We start from the raw sequence: 19,310 nt of genomic DNA, 5'->3' as shown, positions 1-19,310 counted from the left end.
CGGTTACATTGACAGAGCTGGGAGGAAGAATGAAACTGTAATCATAGAGAGAGCCCTGAAAATTGAAAATTATAGAGACTAAAGTGGGGGATAGGGATGAGGAGCAGGAGGAAGGGGGAAGAGGAAGAAGAAGAGGTGGAGGGAAAGGGGAAGTGGAAGAGGAAAAAGAGGAGGAGGAAGGGAAGAAGGAAAAAGAGGGGAAGGAGAAGAGGGAGGAAGGGTAGTAGTAGTAGTAGGTGTAGAAGTAGGAGGAAGAGGAGGGAGGAAGAGGAGGAGGGAGGAGGAGGATGGAAGAGGTGATGGAGGGGGAGAGAGGGAGGAAGAGGAGGACCAGGAGGAAGAGGAGAATGAGCAGGAGGAAGAGGAGGTGAAGGAGAAGAGAAAGGTAAAAGAAGAAGTGGTATAATAGTGGTAGACAACACACTTTTAAACAATAGGGGAAGGCGGGGTAAGTTGTGACAGTTTGTGCTTTTTGCATGTTAGAATTTATATGATTAATAATCTTGTTGAAATAAGTACCTTGCCTTGAAATTCAATTCTTCTGAAATATTTTCCACCTATATATAACTTTCTATCCCCACACTGAAAGTCATCGTGACCTTTGAAAAAAACAATGTCAAATGGCTCAACTTGCCCCATTTACGGGGTAAGTTTGAGCCACCTCCTGGGGTAAGTTGAGCCACAAAAACTATGTACAAAATGTACGAGGGGAGAACCAGCATGTCAATTTTTTGTTTAAAGTCTTTTCACTTGCTAATTCTCTATAAATACTAACATCCTTTAAAAGGAAAAGAGCAGTCATTTAAATTTGCTCCTTTCAGCCAGCATTTCAATCGATTTTTATGGTTTGTTTGTTTTTTTAAGATACATTACCATAGGAATTACCATGGCTCAACTTGCCCCATGCTGTTTGGCTCAACTTACCCCAGTCCGAACTTAGTGCGATAATTTTGTATCCACACATTTATTATGCATCCATTATTTAAAAGACTATGACAAGAATGAAGATCCATACCTGGACTAATAATAATGTATTCGTGTCTTTATTATATTGAAAGACGTGTGTGTTTATACAGCACTTATCTATTTCACACTCTTTTTTACTTTTTTGGCTGAAATTCATATTTTCCCTCTAAAAAACTACTTTTTGTTTCAAAGTTGAAAATAATGTGGTGTGGTTAGGGGTAATGCTATGGGTCATCAATACATGACACCACCACAATGTCTGACTCATTCATTATTGGCCTGGGGCTGGTGGCTCAACTTGCCCCTATGCTCAACTTACCCCACCTTCCCCTACAGACTGAAACCTATCAGTATCAACCAGTACGTTCAACATGATTCCCTTCAATGCTCAATGTAAAGTAAAAAGATCATTTTAACAGCTTTCATCATCAGGAAAAACTCTCTTATAACAAAAGAAGAACAAGAAGTGAAAGTCCTCTAGATTATTTTCAGGAAGCCAACCTACATATCTAAAGGTTAACTGCTACACTCTGCGGCATCCCAAAATACATCTTTGTCAAGAATATGATCAAGGAGGGGGAAGCATTCACCGCGCTGCTTGTCGCGCATCAATAATTCACATTCGCAGTTGTGCCAATATCATCGACAGCTCTATCAGCCTAATATACAGTATGTGACTTGAGAAATAATACAGGGAAAAATGGATCCGCCGTGTCTGTACTGCCAGGGGCAGTTGGTCAACCATCAGAAAGTGTTTCAAATGAAGAGGGGGAGAGAAGTAAAGATAGAGGACGAGATGGATGAAGCAAGATTGAGAAGAGGAAAAGAATATTAAAGATAAAAAGAAACCAAAAAATAGAGAAACGGGTAGACGCAGAGAAATTCAGATGGACATAGGCAATGATATAGACAGAAAAACAGAGAGAGAGAGAGAAAGAGAGAGAGCGATGGAGACAATGTTTAAAACGTGGAGACTGAGACTATAACATTGAGACAAAGATACCACACTAGGAGAAAGACTAAGAGAGACACAAGATAGTGATAGGGGCAGAAATAGAGACAGATTAAACAAGTGTATGGACCCAATAGCATAGAGGAGAGAGATAGACAGAGGGGGGCAAGTATACAGAAAAAAGACAGATAGACGGAGAGAGAGAGACAAAGTGAGAAATGGGAGACAACAAAATGCAGTGGCAGAAAAGAGAGAAACATAAATAGGAAATACAAACAAAAGGTATCCACCAGTCAAATTTATCATTTCGGCAGCATCCGTTCCTTAATAAGCTCCACGATATAATCCATTTTCCATATTTTGCCTTTGGCTAAAAGATGTGAATAATGAACAAAACATCTAAGAATGCTTTCCAAATATCTTCCATACATCTCAAAAACTGAATACAGAATTAACAGATTCCTATTATCATTCATATTTTGTAATATACATTCCCAGTACCAATTCATCCATTTAAATTTGTAATGATGGAGAAGTACTGTGGCCTAACCCGTATAATATTGCATCATTATCTGGCTTTCAGCTGTTGGCTCAAGTACAGTCTACATGTATTCCATAGATCAAAACAAAGCTAATAATGCATTCTGCCAGGTTACGAAGTCTCTATAAGCCTCAAAAGAAATACACTTGTCAAGTTTTTCTAATTCATAATGCCAAAATATTTGTGAGGTTAACCAGATATAAAACTAGAATTTAGCCTGAGTTACCACTGACAAAGAATGCACCCACTTTCCCACAAGAACAACATTAAAATACACTGTTTGACAATCTAATTCAGGTTTATGATCGAGATATGGATGAACACATCAAAGTTATCCAAAAGACTGAATTCCTACTATTTTTTGCTCTGATATTTGTTTCATTCTTTACTGCGCAATCTATTGCTAAACAATGATTTCCCACTTGCTGAGAACTAAATTTTCAATAATGCAGCATGAACTTATTTTGTATCATTCATACATGCAATGCAACAAAAAAGCTTCCAACTTTTCCAATACAACCAAATATTCCAGTTAATTCTTGGCATCTTTGCTCGCTGCATGTTAACATGGCATGTATGTTGCATTGCATTTATTGGCAGAAAAACTAATAACATGTTTGTTATTCTGGCAAGCATATAAGCATTCATGAAATGATGCAACCCAATAGACGAAGACTTATATTGGCAGACGCAAATGTATAATAAATATGTTGCTTGCACCCCGAGGCGTTTGGATAGAGCCGAACATGACATTTTCAATGCATACGCAAAGGAGCGTATAAATATGAAATCCCCAATGGCAAACTCCAGGGTGTAAGTGTAGTTGGATATTAGATGAATATGTTTTTTTTTAAACTTGAGAGGAAAAGAAAGCGATAGTATACAAAAAACATAATATATTCTTACAGGAAACGGTTCAGTGTGAGAATTAACAAAGATCTACACTTAGATTAGATAGAATACAAAAAAAATATATATTCATACAGGAAATGGTTTAATGTGAGAATTGAAAAAAACCTGTATTTTCCAATTTTTTTAATTTTATTTTTTTTTACAGATGCAGGGATATCAAATATATCTTTGAGATGGTCAGACAATAAATTTTGATTTGTTTTCATGATAATATATGTCAACCATGTTACTAACATAATATTATCATAAATATGCTTAAAAGAGATATTTCATCTACAATGCATTTTCTGGGAATTGAAAAAAAACTGTGTTTTCCAATTTTTTTTATTTTTATTTTTTTTTACAGATGCAGGGATATCAAATATATCTTAGAGATGGTCGGACAATAAATTTTGATTTGTTTTCATGATAATATATGTCAACCATGTTACTAACATAATATAAATATGCTTAAAAGAGATATTTCATCTACAATGCATTTTCTGGGAAAGAATGAAACCACATTATCACTTATCGTTAATTGGTCTATGAACTGACAAACAGCAGTGAATAATAATATTCAAAATTGAGTACAAAATTCAATTTGTACTTGTTTGCATTTTTGCTTCCTAATGACCTAGATCTGTCACTGTCGCATGAAATAAATAAAATCCTGAAATCTAAAGGAAATTAGAGATATTTTATCACGCAGCAGATCACCAACACAGATAGGCACATGTGGGACAGTGTATTGCTTGGAAAAATACCTGACATCTGACTCAAATCCTATGCTCTTTTTTTTTGGGGGGGGGGTAATTTCTCAGCAATTTTTTTCCAGAATCATATGATACATTTTGCTATTCATGCAAACAGACACTTGGGTGGTGACATAGGCCTATTGTTCAATTGTTTGTACACTCATTTTCAAATCGTTACCACAATTAGCATTTAACTTTAAAAACCAAGCTCAAAACATTATTATATAAGAAAGCAGTTCTCTACAGCCCCTTCCATCTTATATCAGACTGAAAAATCATAATTTTAATGACGATTCAAGTGAAAAATAATTCTTATGATGAATAATAGCACGTGTGAAACCAAACTAGAATCACGAACGCTTATCACAATCACAAATTCAAATTCTACTCCGGAGGTGAATTCTAGTTTCACTCAAATTATGGTACATATTTTATGTCTAAAAGGGTTGACCTCCAAAACATCTTTTGAGGGGCGGAGCTTACGTGGCCTTTCAAGCACTTCCATAGATAATACATTTGCCATGCACTCATCGTAGTTTCTTTTTTTGCGATGCAGTGCTTTGATTGGGTTTTATAGACAAGTCACCAAGGACACAATACCGCCTTCGCTCAGGAATTCAAATTCAAATCACAGTTTTCGTGTGAACATGTGAATGGTTACAATGATTCTAAAGACAAACTGCAATCATCACTACAATGATGATCTAAGATTCTCATGTGAAAAGGCCCTGAGATCAATTACCAAGTGAAAATGAATTGAGCCCAGTCAAGCGCTCAAAGCCAATTGAGTATGTCAATAAATTGCTTCCCAGCGGTCAAAGCTAATGACCACCAGGAAGCATCATGTACATATGAAATTGTTCACATTGCAGAAAAACAAGGCTTTGTTCATTTGTTGGTGAATATCCATCTCTAAGGTATTATCTATTTCATTATACTATAATCTTGATCTATTTTTTTTCCTTTTTAATTGTTCTAATAGATTGGGGGGATTGTTAACTTTGTTAGTTTATGAATGTATTTTTTTATGAGGCGCACAGGCCCGCATACAGAAAAATGTAAAATTGAAAATTAAAAAAATATGGGAATGAATATGGGAATTCACATTAATGAAACTACTTCACAAATCAAAATAGACCAAAAGTTTTTCTCCCTCTCTCTCTTAAAAAACATAGCAACAGTCAAGATTGTCTTAAGGTTAGCTGTACTATGTTACAATCTACCTTAGATAAACTCATGGGAAAATTTTAGCCATAGTTCAGCTAAAAAACACACCTTAAGTATGTAGATTTTGCAAAAGAAATGAAAGAGGAAAAATGAACATAGAAAGAAGAAGAGAGAGAGAGAAGGGAGCAAGGCACAAACAGGAACTATAGAAGGAGAAAGAACAGAAGGAGGGGGAGTGGAAGGAGAGAGGGAGGTAATAAGAGATAGAGAGAGAGAGAAAGAGACCAACAGTGATAGAGAAGAAGAGGGGAAGCTGGTGGAAAAGAATAATCAGAACAGAAACCGTGTAAGGAAAAAAGAGAAGAAGAAGGAAAAGTGGAAGGAGAGAGGGAGACAGATATGGAGGGAAAGGAGAGAGAGAATGGGAGCGAAGATCAAATTGGGATACTAATAAAGGAACATGATGAAAACTAAGATCAAAAAGAAAGAAGAGTGGATGATGAATAGGAAGTAGAAAATGTTTAACACAAACACAGACAGATAAATGGACATACATAGAGACAGATCAACAAACAGACAGCCATGACTCATACCTTGACATTCAAACGAACAGGTAATCATGTCTAATTGTGTACATAAAGGATGGCTCGATGGGGAATAACCATCACGGTAATGACAAGAACTAACATTATGAACATCATTTTGAGATTATGGTAAAGAAGATGCTCCACAGCAGGATAAAAAAAAACGGAGGTTAGGTGCCATTTCACCCCCGAAGTGGTCAAAAGGGCCCTCAACAATAAAAATAAAAAATGTTCCTCAGAAAATCCTCATTCACTGCATGCAATGTTAAAGCTTATTAAAGGACAAGTCCACCCCAACAAAAACTTGATTTGAATAAAAAGAGAAAAATTCAACAAGCATAACACTGAAAATTTCATCAAAATCGGATGTAAAAAAAAGAAAGTTATGACATTTGAAAGTTTTGCTTCATTTCACAAAACAGTTATATGCACATCTCGGTCAGTATGCAAATGAGGGAACTGATGACATCACTATTTCTTTTGTATTTTATTATATGAAATATGAAATATTTTGATTTTCTCGTCATTGTCATGTGAAATGAAGCTTCATTCCTCCCTGAACACGTGGAATTCCATTATTTTAACATTTTGAGCTTCAGGCAAGGAGGTCCTAATCATCAAATTCGTAAAAATTGAAATATTGTATAATTCAAACAATAAAAATCAAAAGAAATAGTGAGTGAGTGACATCATTGACTCTCTCATTTGGATGTAACTGGCTCGTTCATACAACTATTTTGTTAAAAATAAGCGAAACTTTGAAATGTCATAACTTTCTTATTTTACATCCGATTTTGATGATATTTTCAGCATTGTGCTTGTCGAATTTTTCTTTATTGATTCAAATCATAATTTTTCTGAGGTGGATTTGACCTTTAAAGTTGCAGATTGACGCAATAACTTGTAGAAAAAAAACTGACAATTAAATAGAAAACAGTTTTACCTGCCCAATGGGCCAGGAAAGTGTATAATTCTTAGAATACCTGTAATGGCTGGAAAGTAATACACTTTGTTCGTGATTTTAATTCGTTTTTATATATACTTTAAATTCTGGAAACAGATTTCCATGATTTTGACTTAACTACTCAAAATCAATTGAGAATCTTGAAAAAAGACATTTGTTACCATAAAAATGTTCAATGGTAGCACAAAATTACCATGGAAAAGCTTTCTAGTTTACATTTCCCAAGCAGCAATAATCTCAATTGTGCACATACACATCTACTTATACCTCACAAGCTTGTAACTATATCAAATAAAAATGATCATTTATTAGATTATAAAACTTACCGAATATGCATGATGCATTTTATAACCCTATTGATTGCACACAAAGGCATGCAAAATGTCTTTTAAGAAAATGCAAAAAGGTGATATTATAGAATATTAAAAAATGTCCATTTAATTACAAACATTTTCAAAATAATCTCAAGCCATCTCCAGGTTTAAGACAAGCATCCCCCCAAAACAGGTGTTGGTATACATGTAACTAGCCTCATTCTTCCATTTCATAAATCATAAATGTTTATGCTTAATAGATAAACACATTTCTCAAATGATATTGTTATTTACTAGTAATATACTAAAGAATGGTTGGAATGTATTTTGGTTGGTTTAATTAATGGTGCTCAAGCCTGCTCGTCTATTGACCTTGTTGCTATGTCATCAATGCTTAGTTGTAAATAACTAGACAAGCAATCCTGCATGCTACTAGTATTTCCTCCAGTAGCCTATACACAAGCAATATGAAATTCAATCAAGATTTCTTTTCCATTGTCTGGTGTTAAGCAAACTCTACACTTACAAGTTTTAGTTTTAATTCAACATTGCATGCATAATCAATCTTTTTCATGTCATTGTGGGGGATTGAGGTGCATGAGATGGTTTGAGGGGATAATTTTAAATCTGGTTATCGATATTAATATGATATCATTATATTGTAATGGAATACAGCTACCACTGGGAGAACAGTTCATAATAGCTGAAATGGCTACCCTTGGTCAATTGGTCAATAAGACCATTAATATCATTATAGAGGACCATACCAAACACCAGTGTATACAAATCATGGTTTGAGTTCAACACCAATGGTGCTATAATTCTAAAGTTAAATTCATGGCATTAATTCACCACCCATAAGCATTCTACTTGCATTCTTGAATACTATTTAAGGTGTATCTTTACACCTGACAGTGTGGCCCACTCAGAACACCAACTTTTTTTTAAACACCATAACTTTTAGTGTAGTGTTAAAAAGTGACACCTGAATATATTTACACAAAAACCCTGCCGAGCTGTCTCATGTCAAGAAGTACAAAATGGAATATCAATACAATTAACCGTCTCACATGATCTCTTCCCAGGAAGGGATGGATTAAATAGGACAAGAATAATTTCATTTGAGCAACTAAGCATAAGATCTGCTTAAGCTTTGCTATGCAAGTGTAAACTGCCATGAATTTAAATAGGGGAATCCAACCTCGGGTGTATTAAAAAAACCACAATTACCTTACACAGGAGCATACCTGCAAACCTGTAGTATTCATTGCATGTTTAATTCAGGAGTAGATATATATATTTGCGGAAGGAAGCCACACGCTTCTGGAATTCAAGATGGTCTAGGGCAGCATCCCTGTCCTGAATAAATGGATTATCAGGGTGCATGTAAACGATCGGAGGGGATGTGTGGATGTTAGGATCCTAAACACCACAAAATTATGGGAGGAATATTTTGATAAAATGTATGTATTGCAAACAATAGAGTGCTGACTTTAAGCCTTTTCCACAGTAATTGATTATTCAGATGAAAATGAAAAAATTGCTGAATTAGTCACTTGATTTACTTAAAAGGGTGAAAAGGGGCTTTTGCTCCTTACATCAGAACTTTTAAGTTCACCTTGTTAGAATAGTATGTGAAAAATAGTAATGATAATGATATCAACGTGCTATTTCACTACTTTTCTCTTACTCAAAGAACCAATGTAGCCGAAAAAACTTGGTAATGATTGTTCACAAAATAAAATCAATAACAGTAATAAGTTCTATAAGGAATATACACATACATCTGAAGAAAAGAATAAGATGTTACTGACCTTATACTTATTTTTATATTTATTTATTTATTTATTTATTTTGTTTTATTTACCCAGGGTAGTCTCTTCAGTATACAACTGCTTTACAAGAGAGCCCTGTTAAATGTTAACATATTACAATATCATACAATGTAAAAAGAGTATTACATACAACATACAGAGAAAGCAACTAAATATATATCATTTCTGTTTATAAGGGTCAACTCATACTCCTTACCTAAAGTAAATATTCATTGAAGCCTGGCTTGAAGAGGCCTCTCATGAATAAAACATGAGGGAGTATGGAGTGCTTCACCTATATTGTTAATACTGTATCAGGTGATTCATAACTGCAGGCAGAAGTTATGAATATTCATGAACCAATTGCAGGGGGTCCCACACACATCATAAATGATAAATGTATACATTGAATATATATATCACAGTGTACATCAAAGTATCTCTACATTCTACTCTCTACCTTTTTTTTATCGCATAACAGGCAAGTATTTCATGAGGCTACTTGTATCAAATATTTAAAATATATTTGTTCTTTGCCAATCAAATGCATGATTCAATAACATTATCATAATTACAAGTGAAAATAACTAAAAATCACTTCATGGAAGTTGGTATTTTGCACATGACTTAATAATGAGTTGTTTTTAGAAATGTTTATAATGGGGCCCCTGCCTTAAAAAGGGAACATAGTATTCAACAATAGCCCCCCACCCCACAAAAATATATGAAGCATATCAATTGATAAAATGGCTAACTTTTATGATAAATTGCCTTACTCACTATGTGCAATCAATCATACTACACTTGTACATAATTCAGTTTTGTGTAAAAGGCCAAGCTACTCATACACTATAGAGATCTAAACGAAGCCCCCCCCCATTCCCAAAGCCCCACCTCAAAAATCATAATTGTAAATGAGGAGGGGCAGTCAAGCAATTACAAAGCACTCAACAACAGCAAAGCAAATCATACAAGTATGAACTCCAATAAAAAAAAGAGTGCTTTTAAATCACCACATCTTAATCAAAAGCTCAACCACATCACACGATGGTGATGTCTGCAATAAATCATTCCACGGAAAACGTCTCAATCTGCACACTTCCGCGGTGTAAAAAGACGAGGGTGTTAAGACAAGAAAGGGGTGTTAAAATGAGAGAGGTGTGAAACGATACCGGCCAATGAATTGCATGATTTATCTTTGTTAACAGAGTTGAATTGAGTTACAAAGACAGAGAAAAGGTCATCTACATTAAAGATAAATTCCAGTTTTGGTAACGATCTCAAAATGACTTTTTACAGAATCTAATGTAATGACCAACCAAGTGTCTGTTTGTATGAATAAAAAATATGTGCCAAAGGTTTCTGGAATAAATTGTGTAATTGCTGAGAAATAAGCAAAATAAGCGCGGATTCGGTCACTTCCGTCAGGTCTTTATTCCAGCAATAATAATACACTGTCCCACGTGTGCCTATCTGTGTTGGTGATCTTTAGTGTGAATATTTTTCGGCGTAGATTTCAAGATTTCACAAAGTTCAGTTTATATAACTGTACCAGATCTAGATCCTCGATGATATACTGACAATTAAACCTGGTTTTACAGACTTTCTCATGAAATCAGTGTTTATTGCAACTACTGGCATTTCTCTTTAATGTTGGCTAAGCTCCGACTCAAACAGACATTGAGCCTATATCTTTAACACTTCCATGCCAGAGAAATCAGAGTATTATGGGATTGATGTGGATTATTATTATGATCCAGACTGGTGACTATGAGATATTATAGATTAAAGGGATGCTCTGGGCTGAAAGTATTTGCATCTGAATACATAGAGTAAAATTCACAGAACAAAACGCTGAAAATTTCATCAAAATCGATGAACAAATAACAAAGTTATCAAATCTTAAAGTTTATAAATATTTTGTGAAAACAGTTACATGCACATCGTCATGAATATTCATTACGTTGGCTGATAATGTCACAATCCCACTTTCCCTTTTCTTATGCTAGTACATGAAATCATAATTGCTTCATTTTTTCATACTTGTGTAATTGATGTGTCTCCATTATGATGAAATAAGTTGCAGCAATGAATAGGCCGATCTAATGCACTAATCAGTTGTCAATCCGATTGTATTAGTTCATGAGATATTTTTTTAATAAGCCAAATTTCATATAATAAAATACAAATGAACAAGTGGGGATATGACATCATCAGCCCACCTAATGAATATTCCAGAAGATATGCCAAGAACTTTTCCACGGAATAGTACAAATCTTTGAAATTCAATAACTTAGTTGTTATCCGATTTTCATTAAATTTTCAGAATTTTTCTCTATGAATTTTACTCTAATTATTGAGATATAAATATCTCTAGCCTGGAGCATCCTTTCAAAGAGTATTCCTATGATCATAATTATACATCGCATTGAGTAAGTATATCGTTTATTTAATTCTTAATACCCATCAAACCTATCTGTGAAGGGTCAAAGTTATGAGCAGGTAATAATAATGGACAAATGCATGCAAGAATGTTTCAATGTGTAAAATTGAACAAAGAAAATCAAACCATAGTATAGGCCTTAATACTATAGACAGGTTGTCCTATACACATGGTTGTTAAAAGCAGTCATATCTTTATATTATTGTGGGAACAAGCTGTCTCCCAGAACATGATAATGTACTTCAAACGTGAGTAAAACAGTCAAATATCACTTGACAGACATGCACAATTATATCGGGACATGTACATTAACACATCGATATCTACTTTAGATGACTCCCAACAATCTCATAAACAAATGGGATTATGTGTTGTATCTCAAACCAGAAAGTAGTGATTTTTGTGTAATTGAGCTTAAACAAATGTGATAGATAACTGAATTTTCCCTTTTTTTATATGTTTATACAGGTCACTTTCTTGAAATGAAATAACAAAATTGTTTTATGAAAATAATCTTTCCTTCAATCTTTGAAAAATTTCAAATCAATTCCTATTGGAATCATTACCAAAAGATATTCATTCAAATTTGCTAGTAAATGGCAAACATTTGGATCTCCCATTTGCTGATGGTTACAAGTGAATCACTCCTAGTTTTATAGTCTTGTAAAGTAGCTGTAATAGATGGTGTGTTAAAAGCGACCAGCATTTTTCTGTTACATTTCTCCGAAAGTTAAAACTGTTTTATTGATTTCGAGTTCTAAACATTTTATTGACATTAATTTCAATCATTTTAATCAATTTGATATTTTATTTATCTTCATTAAATTAACTAGAATATTCATACTTCACATACAATATTGGAACAAACTACAATTATTGGTAACTTACAGCCTCTGATAGGAATGTTTAATGTTAGGCAAGTCAAGATTCCATTGTCGAAAAGTACTTTAAACTCTCTCTGACCGCTGGCATGTCCGGAATGACCACTCACCAAGCTGTCAAGCTCCAATGCTTGATTCATCCAGCCAATCTTCGGGGTTGTTTATCAATTCAGCATCTGCCCACATCCACACATTTTATTTGATTAGCAAGACCTAGCTAGCTACCAACTCCTTTCTCAAGCCATGGTCAACTTCACGTTAGCGAGGCATATCTCACCCCCTATCGTATCATCTCGCAATGTTTGCATAGAAAATACCCCCACGCCAGATGAGCTCTCGCAAATCAATACGAGATGGCTGGAGGCAAGGCTACTAAAACATAACCCCAACACAATGGATGTTTACATTGTTATGTTGCCATGGTTACTGATGAATGACTACCAGGATAACCTGTGAACATGCAGCGCAAATTTGTTCAAGAATTTCCTAAGGTTTACTTCATTTCTGTATGGCAAAGGTGTCATGTGTAAGCTACACCACAGCCGAAGAATGCATACAAGGTCGTTTTATGCAAAGAGGAAATACTAGAAATATCGATCGGGAGAGCTGGAAAAATCCCTGTATAAGAAAGTTTGGAACCCTAATATTTTACCTTGTTACAATATTTTTAAATAAGAAAATAAAGAGATAATACCAGAATCATTGCAATATTGTTATACAAATAATATCTTATTAACTAATGGACACCAAGCAAACTGAAACTATTTACCTAAAAGTGTCCAAAAAAGTTATTACATGTTTGAAGTTTGGCCAACCAGTGTATTCCTTTTTTCTTTCTTCAAAGGGAGAGTGTGAGGACCAAATTCCAATCTTTCCATATACAAGCAGGTGAATGTCAACCTCAATACAAGCCTGTAAAAAAAAATCTGGGGGTGGGGGGGTAAAGACAAAATTGTCATACTTTCCATCCCCCCCCCAAAAAAAAAAATACAAGCAATAAAGGGTTATCCATACAGGGAAAAGGAAAATATGAATATCACTTAAATTTAAATTACTGTTTTCCTTTCCAAAAAAGTCTGGGGTAGTCAAACTACCCCCCCCCCTCCAATTTATATGTCCTTGTAATAAATGTCATCCCTATTCTCAATATCAGTCAAAAGATCAATGACAGATGACATTTCTCAAAATGACCTTCATGAAATGTAGCTGTACCTCTATACCATGTAACAGATATTGTTAGATACAGACATTCTATACCTCTCACTTGAACAATACGAATGAAGTCATCTCTATTCCCCATTCATTAAAGTGTAACACTCTTCCAAGGCATTTCTTAACACTTGAGTTTACAGACTTGACCCGGGCTTTAATTATTCATCTGCCGAGAGGGAAGGGGGCTTTTTGAAGGGAAATTCCCTAACTCACTGGAACAGAGGGAGGGAGTTAAGAAAAATAAATAAGTAAATATGCTAGAAATACTATCCCAATAACTGTATCCCTTTTCTTGACTCTTAATCCTTTGCATGCTAATTTTGCAATCTTGCACATTCAACAATCGTATTAATTAGTTTTATCCCATACCTTCAAATAACTAAGCTAATATAAGGCAATAATTTTGGGATAACATATATAATAACAATACGTATCAATGGTGTAATATGGAAATCCTGAATTAAAGAAAATAACATGGAAACAATTGTCTTTATCATCCCCCAAAATTAATTCAGCATGCAAAGAATTAATCAAATATGAGAATCATGTTAATTTATGTTTTACTCATATAAAAGATAGCATGTTGTTTAAGCCGTCACTGTAGCAACAGATTATTTTAAAAATTGTAATTGTTTAATCTTTTAAAACAGCTTGTTTACAAAGTTAAAACCGCTGTTTAAAAAGTTTAAGCAGCTGTAAAGTTTAAGCAGCTGTTAAGTTTAAACAGCTGTTTAAAAAGATTAAACAGTAGTTGCTAGAGTATCAGGCTTAAACAACGTGCTTAAGTTTCAAATAGCGTTTTTACAGTTTACAGTGATTTGCACTTCTGTAATAGGAACAAAGCCAGTGATGCTTAGTGGGATATGATACACCTGCAGATTGTTTTGTCTTTGTGAAGAGACATCAAGGAAATCTCACACAATTTTTTTGTAAGAATAACAGAAAAAGTAATCAATTTTAAATACTGTAATCAATCAAATGCAAACCTATAATGCTGCATAAATACTTTGGAATAACATGACAACCATTTAAATCCTTTTTGCTTTCACTGCATTCTTCAAAACTGAATTAGAAAATAGAACATCTTGAAAAATCAATTATTAAAAGAGAAATCTTGGGGCATATTTGTTGGAAGATTTCAGATGAAAATGCAATGTAATGTCGGCCTCAACTCAATCTAAGGCTCCAAAGTCCAATTACCCGTGCCCAAGGCTTTGCTGCCATGTGAGTGTAGACAATATACCTCAACTACATCAACATTTCAGATAAGGAAATTACAAACGCATGAAACAATAGAACAATGGACTTGGAGGGGGAGTGTCATGGGCGCGATCAGCTGATAGAAGTCATGGAAGTGGGCTAATACAAATAGGTTAGATTTCAAGGATTATTTTCTCTTCTTTTCCTGGTCTTTTACTAAATATCAAGGAATAGGATGGGTATCTAGTTCATGAAAAACAAAACAAAAAAGCAGTTACAGTTTTTAATATAAATGTGACACGGGTGTTAAAAAGAGATGTTCAGACCAAAAAAAGCCAATTAAAATGTCGACCAAATTAAATGAAATGATAAAGATTTAACCTTCAAAATATCTTGACAAATTTGATTTCTAATTTGAGCTGGAGAATGTTGAATTTTTCATAAAGTTTTTGTTCAAATTGAGAAAAGAGATTATACCTCTATAATGCATTACAATAAAACGAAAAAATAATAAAAGTTGTTTTAATAATATTAAAAATGAAAGTGTAGCGCACACATCATTCACACAATTCCCAAGGAGCTGAAAGATATACTGTATAAAACAGGGTAGAAAATATTAAAATATTCCAGTTACATTCCTTTTTTTTCAAAACTGATCATTTCTCAGATAAATTTCAAAAACTATGCTTTTCTTTTATTTTTTAAGGCTTTATTTATATAGCACTACAGCAAGTGTCAGAATCATATTCAGGAATACTGGTTGATTCAATGACTAATGTTTTTAAGTGAAGACAGAGCAAACAGACACAGCCACCAAACATTTGATTTTCTAAAAACATCCACAACATTCACCCCTACACCGATCAAACTGCACGTCGACTGAGAGAAAGCACGGTTTAATTTATTTCCATCGCCTCTCGAATCGCCATCCCAGTATTTACAGATGAGTGGAGCCTCCTCTACAGAGGGAATGACTCCCATCGATCCCCCCTCTCCTCCCTCGCCGACAAAAGACGCTCAATTTAGAAGCCAGCTCGCGCTTCCCGCTTGGTGTCGGCCAACAAGTGAGCATCAGGTCTAGTCAAGGAGAGGGAAAGATGCGGTGATCACTCAAGCGTGAGTGGCTTGATAATTATGTCTTATTTCAACTCACCTCGCCTTCACAATTATCAAGTTAAAATGCTTTACAAAGATCTATTGATGCTTTCTATCAAGTTTTGGAACTCAAATTCACAAAATGCTTGACAAAGACAACGTTTTCGTAGCCATGAAATTAACATACAAATGCTTTCAAGAACATAGGAACTGTATTGTCCAATGCCCTTCAGGACAATAAGCAACCAAGAAGTCTTTGTCGAAAAATTGGCAAAATCAAAACGGCAGTTTCGTCCTGGACTCTGGACAAATGGCATATTTGCAGTTTTTTATCAGCTCTGAAATTAAGACAAATTAAACTGCTCTTCCGGTTCATCAATTCTCGACAAAGACCTCCCATCTGCTCATTGTCATTTGACGGTCATTATCAATACATTTTCTATGTCCTTGAAAGCATTCTGCATCCCGGTGTGTAAACTCCCTAGTGTCCTACAGACAAAAAGCAAAAAAATCCCACTGACAAAACAATAACACACATACAACAAAATCAAACATTGGAAAACATGAAGCGAAGGTCTAGAATAGCACATTCTTTCCTAATGGGTTTTAATGGGTTCCAAACAATAACATGAATTCCAGGTTCAATATCATGACGTTCAAACAGACTTTTATAATGGCATGGTTGTCCTTGAGTTCTATTAGAAAGAACAATAGTTAATGTAAATGTTTTCCCTGTGGGGTGCTTGTAAATTCAAATATCAAAACTAATCCTAATGAATATGCACTCAAAGGCCTTCAGTTTAACTGAAAACAAAATGGATGTACACCTAAATATTTTGAATTTTTCTCATGATGGTAGTGGTGGTCGGTAATTTTATGATATTGTAAAATGCCTTATCAAGCTTTATGTACGCAAACGACTGGGAACCAAATATGCATCTTTTAACACATTCGACCATCCACATGAAAAGCCGTGTGATGTCATAATAAAAGTAATGCATATTCATAACTTTGCACTTTTAAATACACCTCAAACATAGATTTTACAGTAAATATCGTCTCTCTCTCTCTCTCTCTCTCTCTTTCTTTTGTGTTTTCATGCATGTCTGTCATTACTTTAAGCTTACTATGTAAATGCAGAGCAAAAATTGTGCTCATTAAAAAATACATTTTTTCATCATCCTATCACTTGTGATGTAACAAAGATTTTCTCACATTTCATTATCGGATTCCTATGTGACGCCTATAAGGAATGTGCCATATTTAAAGTCAAAGTTTGACTCCCTTCTGTTTCTGAAGCGATGGTATTATATTCTCGTGAGTATACAAGTTAACAACCTTCTGTTTCTAAACATTCATCCCTGCCATTTGGAGACAGATAAAGATGTCAATTAGATATATAGATTGACCTTTGTCTAGACTTAGAGATCATATAAGACTCTTTATAGACAATCAATTATCTGTAATTAGCATCTCTTCAAATGCGTATCTAAATAAAGAATATGTATTTTTGTGATTGGACATCTATTAGAAAAGACAAACCAGTTCATTGCAATACTTTCATACATGGATCTACTAGTTCTTAAAAAGTAAACTAGGAGCTTTGCAACCAAAACTGGTGTATGTGTAAGCCTACCTTGGTGTAATACAGGATATGGGCACTGTTTCACAAATCAAGAACTATCAAAAGCAATACTGAAAGTTACATTTAATTACCACAGGGCAAATTTGTCGGAAACATTTTATAAAACATATTTCATAAAACCAGGTCAGGACCCAACTTGGGAAGAATAGAAAATGCTGTGATGAAGTTACTCTCGCATCAAAAACACACAAGAAAAATGGGAAAAATCTATATTTTTGTACATTAATTGATGAGATGAAACAATGAGGCATACGTTTTCACAAATTCTTATCCTAACATCTCACACACATCAGTTCATATTCTGCATTTAAGTTACGATACATACAAAATGCGTTTAAGTTTGCATACTCACCCATCTTTCGAAGGCCAGCTCAATTTCTGACCTATCATCCGACGGGCTCTGCCCATCCATGCTGTTTGTATCATAATCCATTTCCATGGCGACCGCATCCACACTTCACAAGATGGAGGTAAAATATCATCACTACGTTACATTTGCTGATCAAACAGCGCACCGAGTTATTCCTTATTCAGAGATCCACTGAACACTCACAAGTTTCACCCAAGCTGCAAGAATGTTGAATTTGCTTGTGTATATTTTCCAAATGAAATCAGCATCGAGTATTCCATGTCATGCAGTATTCTCAATGGACATGGCTTTGTAGAATGGCACAAGTCACGCTTGATATCCAAGTATAGAACCGTTCAAGTGGCCGTCATCTCTCGAAGCCTCCGCAGCTTATAATATTTTCATCCACTATCTTCCTTGTACTTGGCAGGGTATTCAACTGAGAGAAAGAAACAAGCGATGAGCGGCAAGGTTCTTCAGTCACCCTTAAAAAGGGAATTGCACTTTTGACGAGAAATATGTGTATGAGATGACACTCAAAGATGTTAAATATTAGGAACTCTTGCCCAACTGGAACAAGTCACACTCAGCGCCGACCGATCACGTCGTCAAGCAGCCCTTGGATACACAGCCAATGATATTCAGCAATTTCTCGGTAATTGGAAGATCTAACAAGGTAATTTGTCAATTACTGCATCTTGCAATGGTGATCATCTGATTAAGTCGATTAAAACAACATGTTAAGCCAATCAAACCTGAATCTATTCCCTTGCAGTGAGAGAGAGGAAGAGAGTACATGAGACTGATAGATGCATAAGTATCGATGGCTAGCAGTATTATTGGATATACTGGTTGAAAGGGTCAGAAGGAAACACTCAGAGATACACATTCAAACCATGATTTAAAAGGTAGTTCAGATATTGAACCCAGCACTATGAAGCCATCCTCCTATTTTCCTATACTTCGAAAGTCTGACCAATCAGATGGCAGATCTATATTTATGCATTCTCTATGACCAGCCAATCAGAGACAATGCCTGCAGTATAGCTAACACAACCTTTATTTATCAAGTCGATTGTCCCATTTTTTCATGAATGAAACAATGCAAGGAAAATTTTGCAACATCCTAAAACAACAGCAAAAATAGGTCAACAAAGAAATTGTCCAGTTAGGATTCAGATGTTTGACCAATCAGGTATTAGATCTAACTACACCTATTACATATTCAAAGGTCGTTTTCAGTAACCAATCACAGACAACCTTCATTGTGCAGAACACCATCTCTCGTATCAATCTGATCATCCCATTCTTCCATGAATGAAAATTGCATAATGTCTTTAACTACCCAGGAAGGAACAATGCAAGGAAACTCTCATAACATCAGAAAACAACAGAAAATATACATCAACAAATGAATTATCCTGTATGATTTATAAGTATGACTATTGAGGAAGCAGATCTTAGTTTACTTATTTCATATTAAAAGATTGATTTCACTAACCAATCAATCACAGGCAATTAGCCTTCAAGTGCA

General features: G+C 34.8%; 1 protein-coding gene across 2 annotated transcripts in view; it reads right to left on the bottom strand.

Annotated features, from left to right (window-relative positions):
- The window catches only part of LOC121429494 (peripheral plasma membrane protein CASK-like), a 45,101-nt gene extending 26,406 nt beyond the window's left edge, over nucleotides 1–18,695 (bottom strand). Inside the window, exon 1 of one of the 2 annotated variants that reach the window (XM_041626540.1) lies at nucleotides 17,780–18,695. In XM_041626540.1, the coding sequence (XP_041482474.1) occupies nucleotides 17,780–17,866 (87 nt within the window). In that variant the 5' untranslated portion in view covers nucleotides 17,867–18,695. The remainder of the gene's footprint in view (nucleotides 1–17,779) is intronic. The other variant, XM_041626539.1, reaches the window with a different exon arrangement.
- Nucleotides 18,696–19,310: the final 615 nt, after the last annotated feature.

The sequence above is a fragment of the Lytechinus variegatus genome, chromosome 16 (assembly GCF_018143015.1).
Source record: "Lytechinus variegatus isolate NC3 chromosome 16, Lvar_3.0, whole genome shotgun sequence".
NCBI classification, from domain to species: domain Eukaryota; kingdom Metazoa; phylum Echinodermata; class Echinoidea; order Temnopleuroida; family Toxopneustidae; genus Lytechinus; species Lytechinus variegatus.
Note: the sequence above shows the minus strand (reverse complement) of the source record. Positions and strands in the feature narration are given on the sequence as shown.